The 21,890-nt window shown below is 39.0% G+C and overlaps 1 protein-coding gene across 1 annotated transcript in view; it reads left to right on the top strand.

Moving 5' to 3' along the window:
• Positions 1-20,481, top strand: part of sdk2a (sidekick cell adhesion molecule 2a) — a 182,327-nt gene extending 161,846 nt beyond the window's left edge. The window contains 25 exon segments of the mRNA XM_055152572.1: positions 68-177; positions 624-774; positions 2,492-2,729; positions 3,574-3,689; positions 3,767-3,956; positions 4,419-4,517; positions 4,659-4,853; positions 5,460-5,661; positions 5,758-5,861; positions 5,996-6,066; positions 6,128-6,260; positions 7,062-7,118; positions 7,441-7,542; positions 7,901-8,016; positions 8,144-8,330; positions 9,672-9,809; positions 11,034-11,195; positions 11,277-11,402; positions 12,846-13,010; positions 13,088-13,228; positions 16,065-16,209; positions 19,086-19,215; positions 20,072-20,120; positions 20,123-20,229; positions 20,302-20,481. Of these exon segments, the coding sequence (XP_055008547.1) occupies positions 68-177; positions 624-774; positions 2,492-2,729; positions 3,574-3,689; positions 3,767-3,956; positions 4,419-4,517; positions 4,659-4,853; positions 5,460-5,661; positions 5,758-5,861; positions 5,996-6,066; positions 6,128-6,260; positions 7,062-7,118; positions 7,441-7,542; positions 7,901-8,016; positions 8,144-8,330; positions 9,672-9,809; positions 11,034-11,195; positions 11,277-11,402; positions 12,846-13,010; positions 13,088-13,228; positions 16,065-16,209; positions 19,086-19,215; positions 20,072-20,120; positions 20,123-20,229; positions 20,302-20,481 (3,414 nt within the window).
• Positions 20,482-21,890: the final 1,409 nt, after the last annotated feature.

Genomic DNA, 21,890 nt, shown 5'->3' with positions numbered 1-21,890 from the left:
TTTTGTCTGTTTTGTTTTATTCCTTTGTTTAACAGCTCACACTGCCTCTTTACTCTGTGCTTTTCAGATTGGAATAATAGGCGAGAACGAAGAGTGGTTGCTGGTACACGAACTGACTAATGAACCTGATGCTAGATCTCTCAATGTACAAGAATTGAATCCGTATACTTTCTACAGGTAACTAATACATTAATATTGAAATTGCAGGGTTGCAACAAAACAAAAGAAATTATTATTTATTATTAATTTGATAAAAATAGACTTAATGCTCACCTATCAAACTAGATTAAAAAGAATTTGAATAGAGTTAAGATATAAAAAGGTGTAAAGGTGATAAAATGCAACACTATGCAAGTAAAGTAAAGATATAAGACTATACAACGATTATGTACAAAAAATGACTATGACTACATAACAGAAGGATAGGATGGACAGTTGAAATAGCAGGTTAAGTGAATAGTGTGAATTGGTGATTCATATTATGATAGTAGTATTGTAGTTGATGAATTTACAGTAGGTAGATGATGCATGTACTAGGCTAGCAGTTTATTCATTAACAGGAATATATTATCGGAAGCTTTTAATAGCATAATTTTATCTACTATGTATGATGTTATGTTCAGATTTCGAATGCGTCAAGTGAACATAGTGGGTACCAGTCCTCCCAGTCAGCCATCTAGGAAGATCCAGACCCTACAGGCTTCACCAGACATCGCTCCAGCCAACGTGACCCTCCGCACAGCCAGTGAAACCAGCCTGTGGGTCCGTTGGGTTGTAAGTTATCATTTTGTGCTATTGTTTTGTTTCGCTTGCATTAAATATCTACTGGGAGTTGGGGACATTTTTGTATTGGTTTTGATCGATTTGGCCACAATCTAATTTTGTCTGAGATTAATCAATTATCCATTTGTTTGTCATCCAAGAGAGCCTTTTGTTGATGTATTTCAAACCAGGACAGAAAGCAATCACATTAATTAAAAGTGGACCAAAAAATTACCATAGGTGATTGTATGAAAGGGGGAAAAATGGCCATGACAGTTAGTTGCAATTGTGGCTGCAGACAGGTGCAGACAGGTGGCCATGAACATGTACCATGATGAGGGCTAAAACTGAGCTGCTGGTCATAATGTTTTGCCTGATTGAGCGCTGATTGTTGGACTGAAAATGAGGACGGCTGCTTGCCTCTCCTGCACCTCGGAGAACATGTGCTGCTCTTGTACAGGTGGCACTTGTGGCGTTTGGAAAGCAGCTCATGCCCTGTTATTGGGGCTCTCTGCAGCAGCAGTTGGCTGGCGGAGTTTGTGCTACATCTGTCCATTACCAGCTCTGTGCCAGCGCCTGACCACTGCCAAATAGGAGGAGAGAGACACTGTGGCTCTGAACACTGGGGCGACTCGTGCAGCATATAAATAAGAGTGAAAGGCATGTGATGAGGCAGTGCAAATGAAGCGCATAGTGTGATTGCAGCATATTTAAAAGGCAGCTACATGCAGCACACTTTGTCCTTGACTCTTGCTCTGAGCCAAAGAAAATTATTTTTATTAGACAGACATTTGTTTAAAAAGCAGTTTTTGTAGTCATTACCATTTTAGGAGAGGTCATAGTCCCAATTTTTGTGGCTAGTTTGAGTTGGTTACTTTTTTGGTTATAGAATACAGATGCAATCATTGACATAAATATAGTCAAGAATGTGCAATTTCTCGCATGGATACAATTAATGATCAAAACAGAAGACAGTAATTTATCCCATTTGTTAGTGTGGAGGAAATTACACTTATTTTAAATTACCACTTAGTTTAACAAATGATGACTGTTGGCTGTAACTTCTACAGCTTTCTTAATAAATCACTTTAAGTTAAATCTTCATCAGACTAGACACCATGTAATAACACACACATAACTTGAAAATAGCCTTAAAATAGCCAGCAAGTTCTCATGAAAAGATAACATCAAACATTAATCCTCTGCTTTACGAGCTTTAAGTTTCCTGTAATTATGTTCTTTTATCTCAATGGAAAAAAATAACACCATTCTGTTCCCTTTGTATAATGAAGTAGTAGTTTCCATAGAAATACTACACCTCATGTAGACTCAGAAACTTCTTGCTATGGGCTTGCTTTTGGTTTTAGTCTCACACTGTGCCCTTTATTTTAGCTATTCTCTTTTACTTTTTCAACATTAATTCAAGCTGTATCAAAATTATCTGTTAAATTTAAGTTATAACAATTTCTGATTGACATGAATAGGCACGCATTTCAGATAATACATTATATAGTTATGTTTTTGTGGCTCCACTCAGTGCGGTGCTAAGTGCTGGCCTTTTCTCATATTGCTTGTCATTGCCGCTGACAACACTCGTGAAGTGTTCTGAAATCTCTATAAAGTACTGCCTCTCACGGCTTATTGCTTTATTATGCACTTAGTCACACTGTCATTTGTATTGATTTTGTCTTGTACTTGAGAACTCAAAACAAAAAAAAAATCCTTTTAGCCTCTTCCAGAATGGGAGTACAATGGTAATCCGGACTTGGTAGGATACAGACTGCAGTACTCGAAGGCTGGCTCTAAAGGAGGTGTCCTATCCCACGTGATAATGGACCGTCTGGAGAGAGAGTTCACTATTGAAGACCTGGAGGAGTGGACGGAGTATGAAGTCAGAGTGCAGGCTCTGAATGGCATTGGGTCAGGGCCCTGGAGTCAAGCTGTGCATGGGAGAACGAGAGAGTCTGGTGAGCACAAAACAACTATGCAGGCTTACATGCACTTTCCCCATTCACTTCAGTGACACAGACACAGTAGCTTGAATGGACATCTGATTGCATTCACACACAATACAAGGATAAGAGTTGCTATAAAAATATTAAGAGTTGCAATAGTACTTGTTGCATTGTAAGTACTAAATCAGATGCTTAACTTTCTTTTGTGGCCCTGTGCTCCATATGTATTGACAATAATTTGATCTAATATAATTGACAATTTCACATATTAGTCATATTAGCCATATAATACTAATATTGATCTATGTTATGATGTTTTCTCATCAAAAAATATCCAGAGTTTTGTTCTGATTTGTTTCATTCATACATGTTTACCACACAGATTCAGTTCTTCTCTTAAATGGAAAAAAAAACCTTCCACCTTTTGATGTAATTTGGTAATGCAGGAGGTGCTCCAATTTGTTTTTAAACTCCATACATCTTCACTAGATTCATTTGGATAATTTCAACCCTGGAATTGCTAATCTCTGATCTGAATTAAAGGTAAAAAGGTAGCTGTTAACTCAAAAAATACAGCTTCATGACTTCACAAGGTGGAACAGAGCATTTTGAGCTTTGGAGATTTAAACAGACTAATAATTAAAGGTTACTCAAACGTGTAAATGAAACAAAACACACAACACAACTACAGGTATATTATTGAGGAAGTAACAACATTCTAACATGGCTTAAAGCTCACAAGAATCCATTTTGAGAAATATAGGATATTTAAATGCATTGGTAGTCAAAATGAGATATGGAAGACAATAGTGCTGCAGTTGTAATAGGTCAACTCAATTTAAATTCATTTTTGCAGTGCCCTCCTCCGGCCCCACCAATGTGTCAGCCTTTGCCACCACCTCCAGCAGCATCCTGGCGCGCTGGGGTGAAGTACCTGAACCCGACCGAAATGGCCTGATTCTAGGCTACAAGGTCAGCAATCAGCACCAATAACATCATATTTTTGTTTTATGCAGCTTTATATAACCAAGTTTTGTGATGTGTCTTAGGTTGTTTATAAAGAGAAAGATTCAGATATGGCTCCCAGCTTTTGGACAGTGGAAGGAAACACCAGCCACAGTGTCCAGTTGAGTGGATTGGGAAAATATGTTCTTTATGAAATACAAGTAGTTGCCTTCACCCGTATAGGAGACGGACGCAGCAGCCAGCCACCCATTCTTGAGAGAACACTGGACGATGGTAGGCAAGAAATTTATGTGTAAAACAATACATAACATTTCCAATCATGATTTTAAGTATGTTTAAAGATGTACAATGCAACTTTTCTGGTGGAGGATCTGCCACCTACTTGCCTCAATGGAGATGATATTGCTTAGACAGGAATGTTTCAGAGTATTGAAATTAAACTAAACTTATCTGTCTCTATGGAGAGGCATGTGGAGAGGCAACTCCATTCACAGTAACAATGCACTTTAAGGTACTTTTGAACAGATATGAGATACATGAGTTTAATGACATACTGCAAAACAATGACATATTCATGGGGACAGACCTTTCAGCAGAGAAGTTACATAGTTAATGCTTTCTATTTCAGTGTCTTAAATGTTTAATTTTATCTGGTCAGTTGGTTATAATTATGTGCAGAAGATTCACAATGATAAAAACATTCATTTAATTAATTCTCTTATTTCTATGCCACAGTGCCTGGCCCTCCTGTGGGTATTTTATTCCCAGAAGTCAGAACCACTTCAGTCAGACTTATCTGGCAACCCCCTGCCCAGCCTAATGGCATTATTCTGGGTGAGTCTCTTCTTCACACAGTTCCACTCCTCAAACTCAACACATTTGGATGGACTTTCCTACAAAATTGTGGTTCTTTTTCTCAATTTCGTGCCTTTTCCAATATGTATTTACATTGATATAAGTTTCTTTCACTTTTAGCCTATCAGATCACATACCGCAGAAACTCTTCAAACAGTAACACAGCCACTGTAGATGTGTTGAGCCCCTCTGCCCGTCAGTACACAGCCACTGGTCTTAAGCCCGAGACGGTCTATGTATTTCGACTGACTGCTCAAACACGCAAGGGCTGGGGCGAGGCTGCCGAAGCACTGGTCGTCACTACGGAGAAGAGAGGTAAACAGAAAATGCATATTAGATTCTCAAGGCAAAGCGCTAAACACATTAATAAAACATTTTTTTGATATCGGCATATTTCACTCTCGTAACACAGACGCTCTTATAAAAAATAAATGGATAAACTACACTCAAATTCATGTATTTCTTTGAGTTGGATTATTACAATTTCTGATCCAGTATCTAATTTGACATCTTAAAAATATGTTGGGGACATTAAAATAACTAACATGCATTTCTAGGAGACTGATCCTAACCTCAACCATATTAACACATTTATGAACTTTAAACCATGTTTTTGGAGTGATTTACATGGCCTGATTTTTGTCCCCATAAACTGAGTGGGTATAGACATTTCAGTCCCCACAATGTGATACATACCTTGAAAGTGAGACCAAGTCAGACCTGAACCTGGACGAGATCAGAACTAAATCAGGACTAAAACAGTCATACCAAGTCTACACCAGGACTGAATTGGGTTCAAACCAAGACCAAAATAGGACAAATGTGATTGCGTCCACAGTCTCATTTAGTGCCATCAGAACCTTGTTTATTGAAAGCATTTTATGATTCAGTAAATATGAATGAGTGTGTTTTGACTTTCAGCCCGACCTCAGCCTACCAGTCGCCCCGTAGTTCCTCAACAGGACGTCCAGGCTCGCAGGGTGTTGTTGTCATGGGAACCTGGCAGCGATGGCCTGTCCCCTGTTCGCTATTACACCGTCCAATACAGAGAGCTGCCGGACAGTAACTGGACAGTGCACTCCGCATCTGTCAGCCATGAGACAAACTCTTACATTGTGGATAGGTAATTGAGTTCAGATTTTGTTATGCCTCTCCTTTAGAACACAAATTGTGCAAGCTGTAGTCACTATACAATTGTTTTTATTTGTGGAATTTGAAGGTTAAAGCCCTTCACATCCTATCAGTTCCGTGTGAAAGCAACTAATGACATTGGAGACAGTGAATACAGCCAGGAGAGCGAAGCAATTACCACGCTACAAGATGGTAATGCATAGAATTCAATTTAAACATTCACTGATTATTATGTACAGTACACAAAGCCTCTAGAATGGATTGTCTATATTTGTGTAGCAAATAGAAGCATTTAATCATTAAATGAATGTAATTATTTTCTTTAGTTCCTGACAAAGCTCCAACGATTTTGGCTGTTACACCACACACTACAACATCTGTACTTGTTCGGTGGAAGGTAGGCCTTTTAATTACATTTACAAGAAGAACTGCATCCTTAACTCTTTTTTTTTTTTTAGCCACCTACAGAAGACCATATCAATGGAGTTCTATTGGGATTCAGGGTTCGATACAGAGAACTGCACTATGATCGGCTACGCACCTTCTCTGTTCGTACAGTCAACAATCCTGCCAACTGGGCAGACCTTGCTGGTATGATACTGTGATCCCACTTTTTAATTTCTACTTTTAGTCATATGGATAATTATACAATGGCAGAAAATAGCGATAGTGTATATTTGTCCAGTGTGCTTTATACTGTATTATTGATTGCACCTACATACTGTATACATTTGTATGTATCATGCTCTCCCCTGATAATACTCTTACATCAGTCATATATAGTGACTCACATCCGTCAGTGAGTTAAAAAACTTTTTTTTTTTACAGAAATATAATTCCTGTTATTACCATCTAACTTGGATGACAGTAGCAGAATTATAATTAGAGATTGACTGATATGGGCTTTTACAAAGCCAATGACAATACTAATAGTTTAGAATCAAGGGCAACCAATGGCCGGTCAGCTCTGCCGATGTTTGGGCCAATATAGAGGGCAGATTTTGATAATTTCTACCCAAATTATATGATTTGAAATGGGAACAAACGACCCTATTTCCCTGCAAACATATCAGAGTGGGGTAGTCACATTCTGGGTATTTCTCTGCCCTCTTTGCATTTATGTGTTCAAATAAAGGTAAATATCCCTCCTTTAATCAGGAGGTCAACCAAAAAACATGTCTGTTTATGTTGAAGATTCAAAACTTATAGCCAGTGGCTAAAAAGTGCAAATATATCGACCAACTGATATTGATCTATCTCTAATTGTAATCCTCAGTAGAAACCTTCCTTGTAGTAAGTCAGACGTGCCCAGTCTCTGCCTCTGACAGTGAAATTTAATCATTTTTTCATTGTACCCATCTTTATATTCTGCACTGTCTTCTGTGACTCCAGCTCCCTACAGCATCAGAAACCTCAGTGAGTCTTCGCTGACCCAATACGAACTGGACAGTAAGTCTGTTATGTGTCTTTGCTTTGGTTCATATTTGGAAGCTCAACAATCTACCATAGCTGTACTCTCAATGATATTTCTTTAGTCTCAAGAAACTGTTATAATATTATTTTAGTCTTTTTAATCATGGACAAATCTCTCATGTCCCGACAACAACCTTGTTTTTTACAGCGCTAAGCTCCATAATTCCACCCGTCTGTCCTTTTTTGTTCAATATGTGATGTTGTTCTTGCCACTGGCACCACTCTGACGATGCATCTCTCTGGAGGACTTTTGTGTAAGAAAGAAGGATTTTCTAACTATAGTCTTTGCTGTTTGCAGATTTGAGTAAACATAAGCGATACGAGATCCGACTTAGTGTGTACAATGCGGTGGGGGAGGGTCCCAGCAGTGTGCCCCAGGAAGTGTTTGTAGGGGAGGCCGGTATGTTTCATCTATTATCACTTCTCATATTGGTAATTGTACAGCTCTGTTCTCAAAATGTTACAAACTACTAGATTTGAAAATTTGGAAAGATTTTTCCTAATAAATTTACAATAGTACATAAACAACATTTCAAACACTTTATTTGTTCAGACAAAAAAATTGTTAATTCGCACACAAAGAGAAGAGCCTATCCCTATCTTGTGTTTTAGTATCATCCTGATCTTAAGGTTCTGAAAACGCACAAATCATTGAAAAAACTTATTTAGTATTCCCTTTGAACTTTTGTATTTCTAAGTCCTATCTGTTTTTGCACAGTATTTTCTTTTTAAATGAGGTTAAACTGAATGTTTTGCAGTTCCTACGGCTCCACCTCAAAACATAGTGGTCCAGTCCTCCACAGCAACACAGCTGGACGTAACATGGGACCCCCCACCTCTGCACGCTCAGAACGGAGACATACAGGGCTACAAGGTATCAATAATCTAACTGTGTATTACTCACACTTACATCATGCCTTTCCTTATTTTCATATTTCCACTAAAGAAAAAGGAAAAACAGATATGAATTGTGTATGCTGACGTCTTTTCCTCTGTTTTAGATCTATTTCTGGGAGTTTCAGCTGCAGAATGAGACAGAGCGTTTGCGCACGCTATTCCTGCCTGAGCTCGGGGTGAAGCTTAAAAACTTGACAGGCTACACCACCTACATGATCAGTGTGGCAGCCTTCAATGCTGCAGGGGATGGGCCACGCTCCCTGCCCACCAGAGGGCGCACTCAGCAAGCAGGTAAAAAGGGAAATCCAGATGTTAAAACTAAGCAGAGCAGTCTTTGGAACCTGGGTGCCTTTTTCCTATTACTACACCAAGGCCATGTTGATTTTCACAGTCTTTTTATGTTTTCCTTTCAAGCCATTTTTCTCTGTTATGTGTTATTGATTTCTTAGGTTCTATAAGGATGTTATTTATAGCACTACAGACATATTTCGCTTCAAGGTTTCTCTACAAATTGATGTCACATTTTAGTATACTTATACTGTGTCGCTACTCTGGCTCTGTTAAGAATGAATTAAAGTTTGCTAAGTTGTTCTTGCGTAACTGTCTGGCTGCTGTGTTAAGGATAGTCTCTAATGTCTGTTATTGAGCAGTACAGCGATGAATAAAAAAGTGTGGGGGGACACAGCAGATTATTTTGGGCCACAATTGCACAAAGATGTCTGTGTTTACCAGTTAGCATGCTTTCCTCCTCTGCGATTTCAGCACAAAAAATGGTTTACTGTACAAATGTCCGCCCCCTTGAAGCCTGTGACACTGGCGAAAGGCTACAAAGTGCTGAGAACTTAAAAACAGGGGTTGGAATTTTGGCTCTCCACACTACAGGCTACTGGGAAGCGGGCCAACGCAAGCTTTTGTGAATTCTATGCAGAGCGGTTGCTAAATCCTGACACTTAGCTGGATCTGAGCTGGGTCAGCAGGGTAAATTCTCACAGCTCTGGTTCAAGGTCAGCAAAAAGAATAATTTTGCACATTGTAATCTGTCTGCTAACTGTTGGAGACAGTGCGTTTAACACTGGATCTGAAAGATGAAAATATAGTGGGGCATGAATGATATTGCAGTGTTTTGCAATAATATTGTCATGATTTCAGTTTGTTTTAAAATGTAAAAATAGCCACCCTTTGCTTTTTACCACTTTGCACTTTAGCATATCTTGACCCTGAAAAGCCACACCTGTGAAGCAAAAGCCATTTCAGCAGACTTCGTCAAGAAGCTCAATGAGAGAAGGCCAAGTTTGTGGCACTGTTGATAAAGCAATACAAAAACAACTTTCTTTTGCCAATATTTGTCTCTCTGTCTGGCCATAAAGAAAGTACGCCCAAGCTTTCCTGTCATATATCACTTTTTTCCCCAAATTATCCCATACATTGTAAATTCTCAAGTTGCACAGTGGTACTTTTTCATATGAAGTTTGTATTTAAAGGTTTAAGTTTATGCCTTAATTACAAAATAGATCCATTTTCTTCTGATGTGACAAATCCTCTCCTCTGTGATGGCATAACCAGGTCACCACATGCGGCTTTTGTTAGTGTATAAGTCATCTGAAGTCGTCTCTCTCTCTCTCCCTCCAACAGCGCCCAGTGCCCCAGGCTTCATTCATTTTAGCGAACTGACCACCACTTCTGTCAACGTGTCATGGGGTGAGCCCAAGCAGGCCAACGGTATCATCGAGAGCTACCGGCTGGTCTACGAGCCGTGCACTCCAGTCGATGGTGAGAAAGAAAAAAAAACTGCTTGGAGCTTAATTCTCTCCTCCTCCCTCCTTCATAACATTCCCTCACTTTGTAGATTTAAAGCATTCAGCAAGCACACTAACCACATTATTTTAACTCAAACTCCTTTGCAAATATTCTGATCTGTGACAGCTGAGAAGTGTAAAATGCATGAGGTACAGCGCTGTACCTTCTGTGTAAGTTTTGGTGGGAACAAAAGTATGGTGTATTTTTTATTTGCATAGGGACACTGTACAATAAACACTGACCAAAAGGAAAGATGCATTGTACCAGATTATAGCAGAAAATGTTAATTTCCACCTGTAGTTTCTGGGCAGGTCGATGTAACAGAACAATATCAACATACATCACATTATCACACATAAATTACTAATATTATTTTACAATACAAGTGGTCGTGCTTTTGGACCAGACATAATAAAACTGTTAAGTGCTAAAATATTTAGATCATAAAACTGTAAGACCTTTTTAGATCCAACAGTATTTTAAGCAGCTCAGTTGTTAGAGGTATAATCTCAGTATTATATTACATGGAATCTTTCAATACAAATTTACAGAGAAGATATAACATTATTGACTAAAATTTCATGTTTAATGATAATAATGATACAAATTGTAGAGATTTTCTTCCATGTAAGGCCTCAAATATATAGAAATCACCAATATTGTGATGTATGTATCAAAGTAAGTATAAAATTGTGAGAAAACTGCACTGTTACATCTTTAATAGATCGCCTTGTAAATCGTCATGTTATATATCTAGTCGAACTTTTCCATTTTGTCCAGTCTTTTACTCTGTGCTGTATGTCTGGTAAAATACAGGGGTAAGATTTACTGCAGCTTCCTTCCTGGGAATAAAATGGCAGACTGAGGTGTAATTGGGAGCATAGGTAAAATTGTGAACCGGGGCGGCTGTGATCCCCTGGCAATTTATTAATGGAAGCAGAGCTATGTAAACTGAACAGCAAAGCCTGGCAACACTGAATGCTATTATAAAGTAACCCCTCGTGTCTGCCAGTGTCGGTATCCTCAAGGCTGCAGGAAAGATAAGCCTTTCATTACTATAAGAATATCTGTCCATCTTTGGCCTAGTTGTTTGTGGATTTGTGTTTGTTTGCATAATGCTAGCCTGCTTGTTGTGGCTTGTAGAAAGTAGCATACGAAGCCTTGTTTTTTGTACAGACTCCTCTCCTCGCACTTCAGGTGTCAGTAAGATAGTGACTGTGGACGTGAAGGCCAACGCCCCCTTGTGGATGAAGTTGAAAGACCTCGCCGATGGAGTCACCTACAATTTCCGCATCCGGGCCAAAACGCTCACATACGGCCCTGAAGTGGAGGCCAATATCACCACTGGGCCTGGAGAAGGTAGGCCTTGGAGAAGAGTGAATTTTATTGTTATGAGGAAGTCTGCTGAATTTCAAAGTCATGGTCACTTGTCATTGGCAGGAGCCCCGGGTCCTCCTGGAGAGCCCTTTATTGCTCGTCATGGTACAGCCCTCACTCTGCACTGGACCAGTGGGGAGCAAGGGCGGGCTCCCATCACACGATACGTCATTGAAGCTAGACCCTCAGGTACCTTCAGGTTCAATAAATTTATGAGGAATTACATTATAACTGCCTGACTGATATTCATTTTGTATGTGTTGAATATCACTGTAACAAAAACAAATGTAACTGTGAGCTAGTAGAGCGAACTGGACTTGACTGTCTCTTCTCTATACACTTTTTTTTTTGCCATTTCACTGTTCCATTCTTTTTAATGACGTTCACCAGTGCATGCTGGAAACCAAGCACTGCAGTTTTAAAATTGCTCTGAGCAAGCAGCAGCCTTTATACTCAAAGTACATATGACATATCATTTTTGCTGACAAAATGTTCACTTTCTCCACCATATAATAGTAAGTGCAATGAAATGAGATTTAGATTCATTTCTATCATCAATTATATGCTTGGGTCTTTTACATCAAGAGGTCTACAGCAAATCCTCTATTAGTTAAAGCATGTGGATTGGAGTAGGGTTCAGACTTTAGAGGAAAAATGTACAGGTTCTTCTGTTAAATGACAGTGATTTAAAGTCTACAATGTTCATGTTCAGGAAATTTATATTGAAAGCAATTTTTTAAGAAAATGAAATTGTTACTCCCCTCGAGTTCCCACAAGGCTCATAATCGTTTTTGGGTTTTAACAAACATTTATTCGGAGAGGAGGAGTCTTCAACATGTCTTCACATACAAATTAGCCTCACAATGCTGATGCATACCGCTATGGAAAAGAAAGTACGAAAACTATATGAAAAAAAAAACTGAAAAATTAACATATGGACTTTTACATATATAAAAAAGTAATATAAAGAATAAATAAAGTAAACATTTGCTAGACACTTAATTACACATTAAAACAAAGTCATGCAGCCTTCACATGCACACGGATAGAAAAATAAATAGTAAATGTACCTCACTGGCTACATTGACTCAAAGGGAATAAAATCCACATCTTAGAATTTCCTCTTAAGGAAACTTGAACTTAAAATAAATGTCCTTTTGCTGGTTTTATCAATGAGGTCAGAGCGTAATTCCTCATGTGTTTCCCAATTAAGAAGACAGTGTACTCGTAATTATTCCCCTCAGAAACAACACTGCAATTGATAGCAAAACAAATAAAAGGTCCCCCTTTTCTCTGTGTTATAACCAAAATAAAATAAATTAAATCAATTAACATGAATTCACTGAAAAATATCACTTATTTCTTACTATTTACTGCCTTTTAATATTTTACTGTATTTTAGTCTAAATATTACAAAACATGAACTTCAATATATGACAGTCGCCTCTGATGGCAGCTACAGAAATTATATTTTGAGATCAATACATCTCGTCCAGCCCTAAAAGTAATCAATAATACAGTCTTTGTATGCCTCGCTAGTTGTCATAATTTTGGCTTCTTTTTATTTGTGTCCTAATGTATTATAATTATTTCATTATGCTGTCTTATATCTATCTTCCTCTTCCTCTTTAGACGAAGGGCTATGGGATATTCTCATCAAAGACATCCCCAAAGAGGCTACATCCTACACATTTAACCTGGATATTTTAAGAGAAGGCGTAACATATGATTTTCGAGTAATTGCTGTTAATGACTATGGATATGGCTCCCCAAGTGCCCCCTCCCCCTCCATTTCAGGTTGGTTGTCATCACACTTATTTAGTTCATAATAATGCAAACTGACTCATATTTGTTACATTATTGATGTTTTGCAGCTCAGAAAGTTTCCCCGTTCTATGAAGAGTGGTGGTTTCTGGTTGTGATCGCACTAGTGGGTCTCATCTTCATCTTGCTGCTTGTTTTTATACTCATCATTCGTGGCCAGAGCAAGAAATACACCAAGAAGAATGATTCAGGTAGGAATAATAGCTAACATCTCCCTCCCCTTATCTCCCTTTTAAGCTATTGACCAAAATTTGTCTTCCTGTCTTGCTGAGAAATTAGGTTTAATGATCACGTCTCAGCATAGTGCATTTTGCAAAAATACGCCACTCTAGTCACGGGTACAATTAGACAAATCCCTTACATCCTTTTACATTGTCTGGCTGACAGTAAAATGGTGAAACTAAAGGTTAGCGCAGATTTAGACAGATGAATAAACATAATTGGTCATGTTGAACTGCAGCAAAGATCGATACAGGAATAAATGGCTTGGCAGTGGTTAAATGCTGAGGTCATTAGTCGGATGGAAAGTAATTATATAACAGCACTCCCATTGGCTCGTACCAGCTGCATTAAAAAGCCATTTCAAAGAGTGTGGTATTTTTCTTATTGAAATGTGTGCCACGTTTTGTGCTTGTTAAGAAAAGGAGAATTCTTTAAGCCACATCTGTCGCGGAGATGCTTGAATTTGTGATAATACACCTGCTTGAGAATGCAACAAGGCTGTGGACGTACTTGTTAAAACTATGATCCTCTTGGGTTTTGTAGTTTTGAACGAGAGATTTAAAGTTGCATGCATTTAAATTAATAACACAACTGGTTGGATAGGAGTTGGAGTGGAGTGGAGTTTCAAAAACATGACTGGCACTTAAGCGAGACAGGTGAAAGGTCAGTTCAAAGCTTTTTAGCAAAATCGGCGTAAAGGACGGTGCTACGGTTCCCAAGGTTACAGGGTCAAGAAAGAGGGTCCCGATTACAAGGACTGTGATTGTGTGGAGACTCAAAGAGGACTTCCTTTTCTCCACTTTCCAAACCAAACCAATAGAGGTCTGTCTCTGTTAACTGAACAGAACTGCATAACAAAACATGTCACACTACAGCATGTGCCACTTGATGAAACAGTGTAAAAACAGTGTGTTAGGACTATTCACTGTAGTCACTGAAACCAAATGGCATCTCAAACTAATCATGTATCTGTTATTAATAAAATACAAAGTAATAATTTATATCTGTTCTTCACTGGATCTAAATAGTGAATGTGAACACTGCAATATTAAAGCAATTCATTCTTGGCCCTATCAGAAGAGGAATCTATTATATATACACTTATTAAAGCTTTCATAGTTTTTCATACTAGACTAAACATTTGAAAAGTTTGAGTGTTGAAGAGGTCATATTATGTGAAATAAACTTTTATGAACTTTTAACCATGTTATAATTAGCTTGGTCAAAGTTATACAGAGCCGACTCCAGGTCCTACAATGTCATGTATCCATTTTAAATTTAAATTTCAAATATGTAAATTACAACCTGTCACTTGCTATAATGAAATACCACTATAAGAGGCAGGACCAATCAGTTCTGCAGTTTTGAAACTAGAAGATAATGGAGCTTTTTTTTTATTTTATTACTAAGCCATTTCAGATCAACATAGCAATTTACATGTCCAAAATGTAAAATTGTGCTTTATGGATGTCATAGTTTGACGGTCCTGTATTACACATAATTGACTCTTGTGAGCTTTAGGCCATGTGTTGTTATCTCATCAAAAACATACCTGGAGTTGTGTTTTGTTTCATTTACACACGTTTGAGTAATCCTTTATTGTCTGTCTCCGTCTCCAAAGCTCAAAATACTCAGTTTCACATTGTGATGTCATGTAGAAGTATTTTTCAAGAAAACAGCTACTTTTTTACCTTTTGTTGAGTGGAGACTGGCAAATCCAGGGCTGAAATCACCCAAATGAAGGTGGACAGAGTTTCAAAATGTAGTGGACCACTCCCTGTATTACCACATGGTGGAACAAAGTATTTTCAGTTTGGGAGATGAACTTAGTCTAACATACCTGAACATTCACACAGACAGTGGCTCCCTCTTTTCTGCATCACTTGAGGAAAAACTAAAACTAAAACACAACACTACCCACACCAGTCCATCTTTCCCACAATCAGGGAATAATTTAGTAGCCAGGCTGGCACCACCTAGTGCCTTCACTCAATTTAATTTCTCTCCAGCAACCAGGTCAGGAATCAGAATACACAAGACAGTTTGCAAGAACCCCGGAAGTGTGATTCCAGGCACAGGCCAATCAGCAAAGAGCCATACATTCTGTGTTGGCAACAATTCTGGAGATCGAGGATTTAAGGCTGAAACAAAGAGAATTTTTGGTGAATTTTATCAAGGGGAAAGACTTATTACCCTTCTTCCTATGGGATTTGGGAAAAACTTTATATACCAGTTAGCTCCGTTAACGGCGCATTACGTACGTCATGACCAAATAGTAGCGAATGGTTAAATTTAAAAAAGTACCCGCCTATTTTCGAGTGAACTAATTCTAATGCTGCAAGGTCAGACGGTTTCTACAAAGTGAAACCGGCTGATGAATCAGGCTACTTTAAAGGTGCATTGTGTAACTTTTCTGGTGGAGGGTTCATCCCTCCACCTTTCTCTATGGAGATGTTATTGCTTTGTCTGGAAACACAGTAACAGTTCACAGTATGGTATTAAGTAACAGATCAGGTCTGTGGAGAGGCAACCCCCCCTCACAGGAACAATGCCTGTTTTGTTTAGTTGTTTTTTTAGGTATTTTTGAGATGTAAAACCACATGTAAATGGATAAATGTAAGGAATAGCTGTTTAATGTCATACCGGGGATCATTCCTGGCAGAGCAATTACATATCTATAGAAACAAGCAGACGACAGAACCTCCACCAGAAAAGTTTCACAATACACCCTTAATAGTCTACCAAATGCCTGAAAAGCAACAATATATCTTCTTTAATAACACCTGACCTTCATATGTTTTCCAGGTAACCATTCAAACTGCACCTCTCTGCCTCTGACCCATGGGGAGATGGTGCGTATGGATGAGGGCCGTTTTCCAACCCTGGAGCTGAACAACAGACGCCTCTCTGTGAAAAACTCCTTCTGTCGCAAGAATGGCATCTATACACGGTCAGACATCTTTATTTCCCCATGTGTCTTTTTACCGCACTGGCCGGCGTGTTCCCTCCCTTTGTTCAACCCAATGTTATATCAATTTAATCAGCGCCCTTTTCAGTATAGAGCCACAGTGACAGAAATGAATCATGTTGCGTTCACACAGATAATGGCAAATCTTGAGAGCGAGCACATGCAAACTGTGAGAAGGCCATTCGATTTTCCCATCCTCATTAATATTCACCATTTGTGTGAAGTAGCATTTTATGGAGACTCCGGCACAATGGCGGCTAATTAGCATTCATCAAATTCTGTGTGGGTTTTCTGTCCATCAGTGCTTTAGAGATAGTCACAGGCTGGCCTTGTCCTTTTATTAAAGACATGTGTACCAGTATGTGAGCCTACTGCTAATCAGTCTTTGCTGTTTGTGTTAGATAAACATGAGATAAGAGAGATTTCTGCTTATAGTGAAATGCAGGTAGGCTCAAACTCATGCATACTAACTTCAGTACATATAGCATAGTTAATTAACATAAAACTACATTGTTTCAGTAAGACAGATAAGATCTTTTTTTATTAATTTAAACTGTATCCAACATGCTGGCATACTCATGCATAATTTATTGTTTTCAGAGCGCTTCCCTGTTACAACCTTCAGCCTTTATCCAGGCTTAGGGCAAACAGCTGAGGACTAAACACCAGCAAGCTAAATTATAATAAGAAATAAATAAAAAATAATAAGTGAAACATATAATGATGCATGTGGTCCAACAAAGCATCAGAAATGTAATTGTACTACTTATTTATGTATTTTGGTCTATCCTTGTACATTGCCATAGTAACAAAAAGGTTTTATAAAAGAGCCAAACTGGAGTTACTGAGGTGAAGTTTCTGTAACCAAGGGCAAAATCAATTCAGGCAGAGCATCTTTAGCTCAAAAACCTTGTCCAGTTGACTAATTTGGAAACATGCTTGTTATAAAAATGGTACCTGGATGACTGGGGAAATGAACTGACCCACAGCACAAAGTACTGGCTTCTCATTATTACATTTAGCTAGTAAATTACAGAGAATTTTGAATGGGGAAAAATAACAAGTTACTACAATGTAAACAAGTTGACTCTGCACATTCTTTAGAGTAACAAGTCAAAAGAGCCTATATTACCGTTAAGGGATATATGCTGTGTTTTCTGGCTGACCGGAGAGGCCAGAGGAGGGGATCAAAGAGGCCTCAGTGTATCTGGCTGCCTTTGAAGAAGTGCCACAGTCTTTACTAATGATCTGTGGACTGAGCACGAGGAGCGGCCGAGGGCTTCCCTGTGGGACATCTGAAAGGGTGCAGGAGCTGGTGATTAGAAGATAAGACAAGAAAAAAGATGGAGCTCTTAAATAATTCAAATTTCGCTCTGAGTATTTTGGAGTGGTCAGGCACAGTGTGAAGAAGCATCACTCCTCTCCACCAAAAACCTGTGGACTGATCTTTTTAAAGTCTAGTCCAACCTTTGCCTTAATCTGAAGCTATTCCCCCTAAAACATTATCCACTTAAAAGTAAAAGTAGACAAGATGTCTTCCTTTTTCTGTCAACATCTTCGACCATCAACTTGTCTTGTCCCATCCCAGCAGCGTGCCTCTCTTGGCAGCCACGGTGCATTTCATGTCTCCTTTATAGTAGAGGTTGTAAGGTTGTCTGCCAAGCACTTAAAATTACACTTGACATCACATTCTTATGCTTGTCTATATACCATTTTCTCTCGCAGACACGTTAAATATTCATGATCTTTCCGGTTTGTGTAATTCACCCAGCTTTTATACTGCTGCCTCAGTGCCCTGCTAGTCAAACTTTCTGATGTGAAGATGTCAGAGAAATGGTCTGAGACACTGTGCCAGTCGTTTCTTTCCTGACTGACCTTGAAGGCAACAGTAATTATTGCACGAAGGGAAAATATAATGGTGTGCACAGATGTTTCCTTTAATGAGTTAATGACTAGAGCCAGAAAAGTCAGAGGTCCTATAACTTGACCTACGCTCTTTAAGAGACTACATAATGTTAGCTCATTTGTTCAGATTTTCTACAAGAGGTCTGAACTCACTGCATAGTCCTATCGAGATGATCCCATGCGCACTTCTTGCATGTTAGCTCAGGTCAAAGCCTATTCCCTGCCAACTCTCTAAACAGACTGAAGCAAAGGATTCTGGGAATAATGGCTCTCTTTAAACTTGATTTGCTTTAGGAAACTGGCAAATACATCTCAGTACATTTTGTCCCCTTTTAGTTAACATTTGTGTTGTATGACAAAATAAATTTTTACAAGAATGTGTTATTATTCATTACAGATTAAGCAAAAATGCTTAAGTTGAACGCTTTTTATAGTTTTATTTTTTTAATGCATTAGTATTAGCAATATCATATTCTCTCATGAATAATGGATAAGATTTAGACACTAACTTTGACTTGAACTTTAAATTCTTTCTCGGTCCAAGGTTACTGTTTCTTATTACGGCTGACTCTACTTGAGGTATAATGAAAGGGGCTCATTGTTCACAACTATATCTATCCCATTAAAAGCGCAACCAGAAGATATATAATTTAATTTGTTTGTAACTAGTGCATGCTCTTTTATTGTCTAAAATACAATTGAATTCACATACACACTCATACAGTGTGTTGTGCATGGTAAATTTCAACTTCAATCTTGTCTGGATTTATATTGATATTTGTACCATGACTGGCCTGCATAGTTACACTGTAAATTAGTAGGCCTAGCTGAACATTCCTTTTCTACTACAAGATCTTCAACCTTCAACTTGACCTAGATCACTTCCTCTGCGCTTCCAGACCTCCGGTACTTGCATGAATAATGTTAACCTCAGTGGTCTTCTTGTTCCACAGATCGCCCCCTAGGCCCAGCCCTGGGAGCCTGCACTACTCCGATGAGGATGTCAGCACCAAATACAACGACTTGATCCCCGCAGAGAGCAGCAGCCTAACAGAGAAACCATCCGAGATATCTGACTCTCAGGTAACTTTTACTCACCTTCTTGTCTGGAATACAAAATGAAGTTAAGTTAAAAGTTGGATGTGTCAATTTGTCACAGTGACACAGAGATCCTCCAGGGAATGATATAACCTTTCCAATCTTAAAATTACAGCTATTTCAGATTTATGGTCAATTTAAAAGTCTTCGCTTAAGTTGTCAGAAATTGTATATTGATTGATCTCACAGGAAGGGGTTTTAAGGACTTCAAACTTGTGGCTGAGTGTGTTCCAGTTTTTAGACATTATCTTTATGCATCTGTGACTTTTCCTTCTTATGTACATTTTACTTGCAGTTCATAGTTTATGTGTGTTTTATTATTTCTGAAGGTTTCTATTAATATACTTTTGAGTATTTTTGTTTTGGAATAGTGCCTTTGATCCAAAGTAGAGTACCAGTGTTCTTATTCTTCTCACCTCTAATTAAAGATTAAAGAGGTGAAGAAGGGTACCACACTATAGATGTCTGTTGTTCATGTTCTGTCCAATCATTTATTTTACCTGCTCAGTAAAAACATTGTTAAAGACACTTTGATTAAACAGTGCTCTCATGGGAGACACGAACCAGTGTTTTTCTTCTCACTCAGCACTGCCCCCTGTGTTTACCTGCCTCTTGTGCAAATAAATGGTGCTTCAACATCTGCTGAGCACCAGGACCTCAACACAGCAGTAAACGAGACACTTGTCTGACCCACAAACCTGCCCAGACTATAGCTCTCGGCATAACTGGTTATACATTTTACAGATCAGGGTTTTGAAAAGTGGTATGATTGTAGGTAGTATTTTTTGTATCATTATTATTAGACAAGTTCTAGCCTAAAAGAGTATTTTCTGTTCCACAGGGTAGTGACAGTGAATATGAGATGGACCAGAGCAGGCAGAAGACACACTCCTTGTGAACCACTACATAAGTGATCCCACGTACTATAACTCATGGCGGCGTCAGCAGAAGGGTGTGTCCCGCCCTCCAGCGTATGGGTACTCCCAGCCCGAGCCTCTGGTGGAGCAGGAGTCCAGACCCCTCCCCCCTCCAGTGCCCCCTCTGCCCCCCCTGCCCCCTCTGCTGCCCCAGAGCGCTTCCACGCCACAGCCCCCAGGCCAGGGCACCCTGTTCAGGCCCAAAGGCAGCCGGACTCCCACCCCCTCCCTGCTCTCATCTGAACCTGTGAGTCAGCACAGCACCCTGTACCGGCCCCCCAGCAGCCTGGGCTGTACGCAGACGCCCAGCGCAGGCTTCTCTTCCTTTGTTTGACACACACTCTGCTCTGACCTGCAGGAGCCTGACGACCCTGAGGACAGGAGGATGTGGCTATGGTTCATTTGATTGTGTTTGTCCTGTTCTGTTGCACAGGCAGAGTTGTTGCTCTGTATTTGGCATTGCAGGCATCTTGACTAGCCCTTTCTCCTTTGTCAGGGTGTCCATGTGTGTGAATGGTCAATTTGTTTGACATATTTTATGAAAAAAGACAATCATTTGAGAGATTGAATGCATTTCAACGGGGCAATGAAAAGAGAGCCCTTGTATTAACACACTGTATGAATATGTTTAATATGAGAGCTTTATTGAACAACAGTCACCTTAGACCACAAGAGAATGGACCACATGGTTAGGACTGGACAGTGGCTGCAGAAGCTCTGGACTTATGTGATATTTAAACAGTGGTGGACTTTGGCACTGGCATCGCTGCTCACTGCTGCCTTCGGCGCAGTTTGAACTTCTGCCTAATCATTGTTGGAAAAACATTCTGTGTTGATATGTACTTGTCCATATTGTTTACAAGATATTTATATCAGACAGCTCAAGGCTCTACATTTTCAGAATCACTAGTGGTAATGTAACAAATCACATTAAAGCGTTGTGGCACCTTGATAGTTGTCTGACAATATTTTGACAATGTGCTGGTAAATACACAGCAGCTTTATTATTTTTTAACTACTGACAGACTCAAGAGAAGACCAAAATGATATTTTATTTGTAATTACGTATATCTATTTGAAATCTGTGCCAGTAATTGTCTGCCAAAAATAGAATGCATCATTTCTGAGGCATCAATCACTGCTGTGGGGATGGGATTGGGACAGAACTGTGTTTATTTGAAAGCTTCTTTTAATGATGTGGTTTTATGTGTCAAACTACCACTGTGTACACTGACACACACAAAACACAAAATCACTTTCACTTTCATTATTGCTTTTTAAAACTTGGGAACTTTACTGTGCTGAAGTTATGTACGGTTCATTTGTCATTCTGTCAGAAATGGAAATTGCTTATCACTGTACATGAGCAAGTAAACATTAAGGACCTATTCATGGTAGCACTTCAAATAAATTATTCTATTTTTAACTGCCTTTCCATTGACTACTTTACAAACACATATGAAAATGGAGTATTTGGCTTTGAATCTTGCTTTTACCTTTTTTAATACCCTCACCTTTCATTTTCATATTAAATGTGACACTTGATCCTTTGGTGCAAAATGACCTAATCCTTTCAGCCACAACAGAAATAATTGGAGGAGGGCATGGAGGTGGAGAGAAGAATTTGCAGAAGAACTCGATCGCATGTGCACAGGCTGAAGAGCTCTAGAGGTCTGGAAGAAGGGAGGGAGTGTGTCTGCCTGCCTGGATAATCTCCTTATTTCAGACCGGAAAACATCGATC

The sequence above is a fragment of the Boleophthalmus pectinirostris genome, unplaced genomic scaffold (genome assembly GCF_026225935.1).
Source record: "Boleophthalmus pectinirostris isolate CB_2022bp ecotype Guang Dong unplaced genomic scaffold, ASM2622593v1 HiC_scaffold_17, whole genome shotgun sequence".
In the NCBI taxonomy this organism is placed as follows: Eukaryota; Metazoa; Chordata; class Actinopteri; order Gobiiformes; family Gobiidae; genus Boleophthalmus; species Boleophthalmus pectinirostris.
This window is presented reverse-complemented; position numbering and strand designations above follow the sequence as displayed.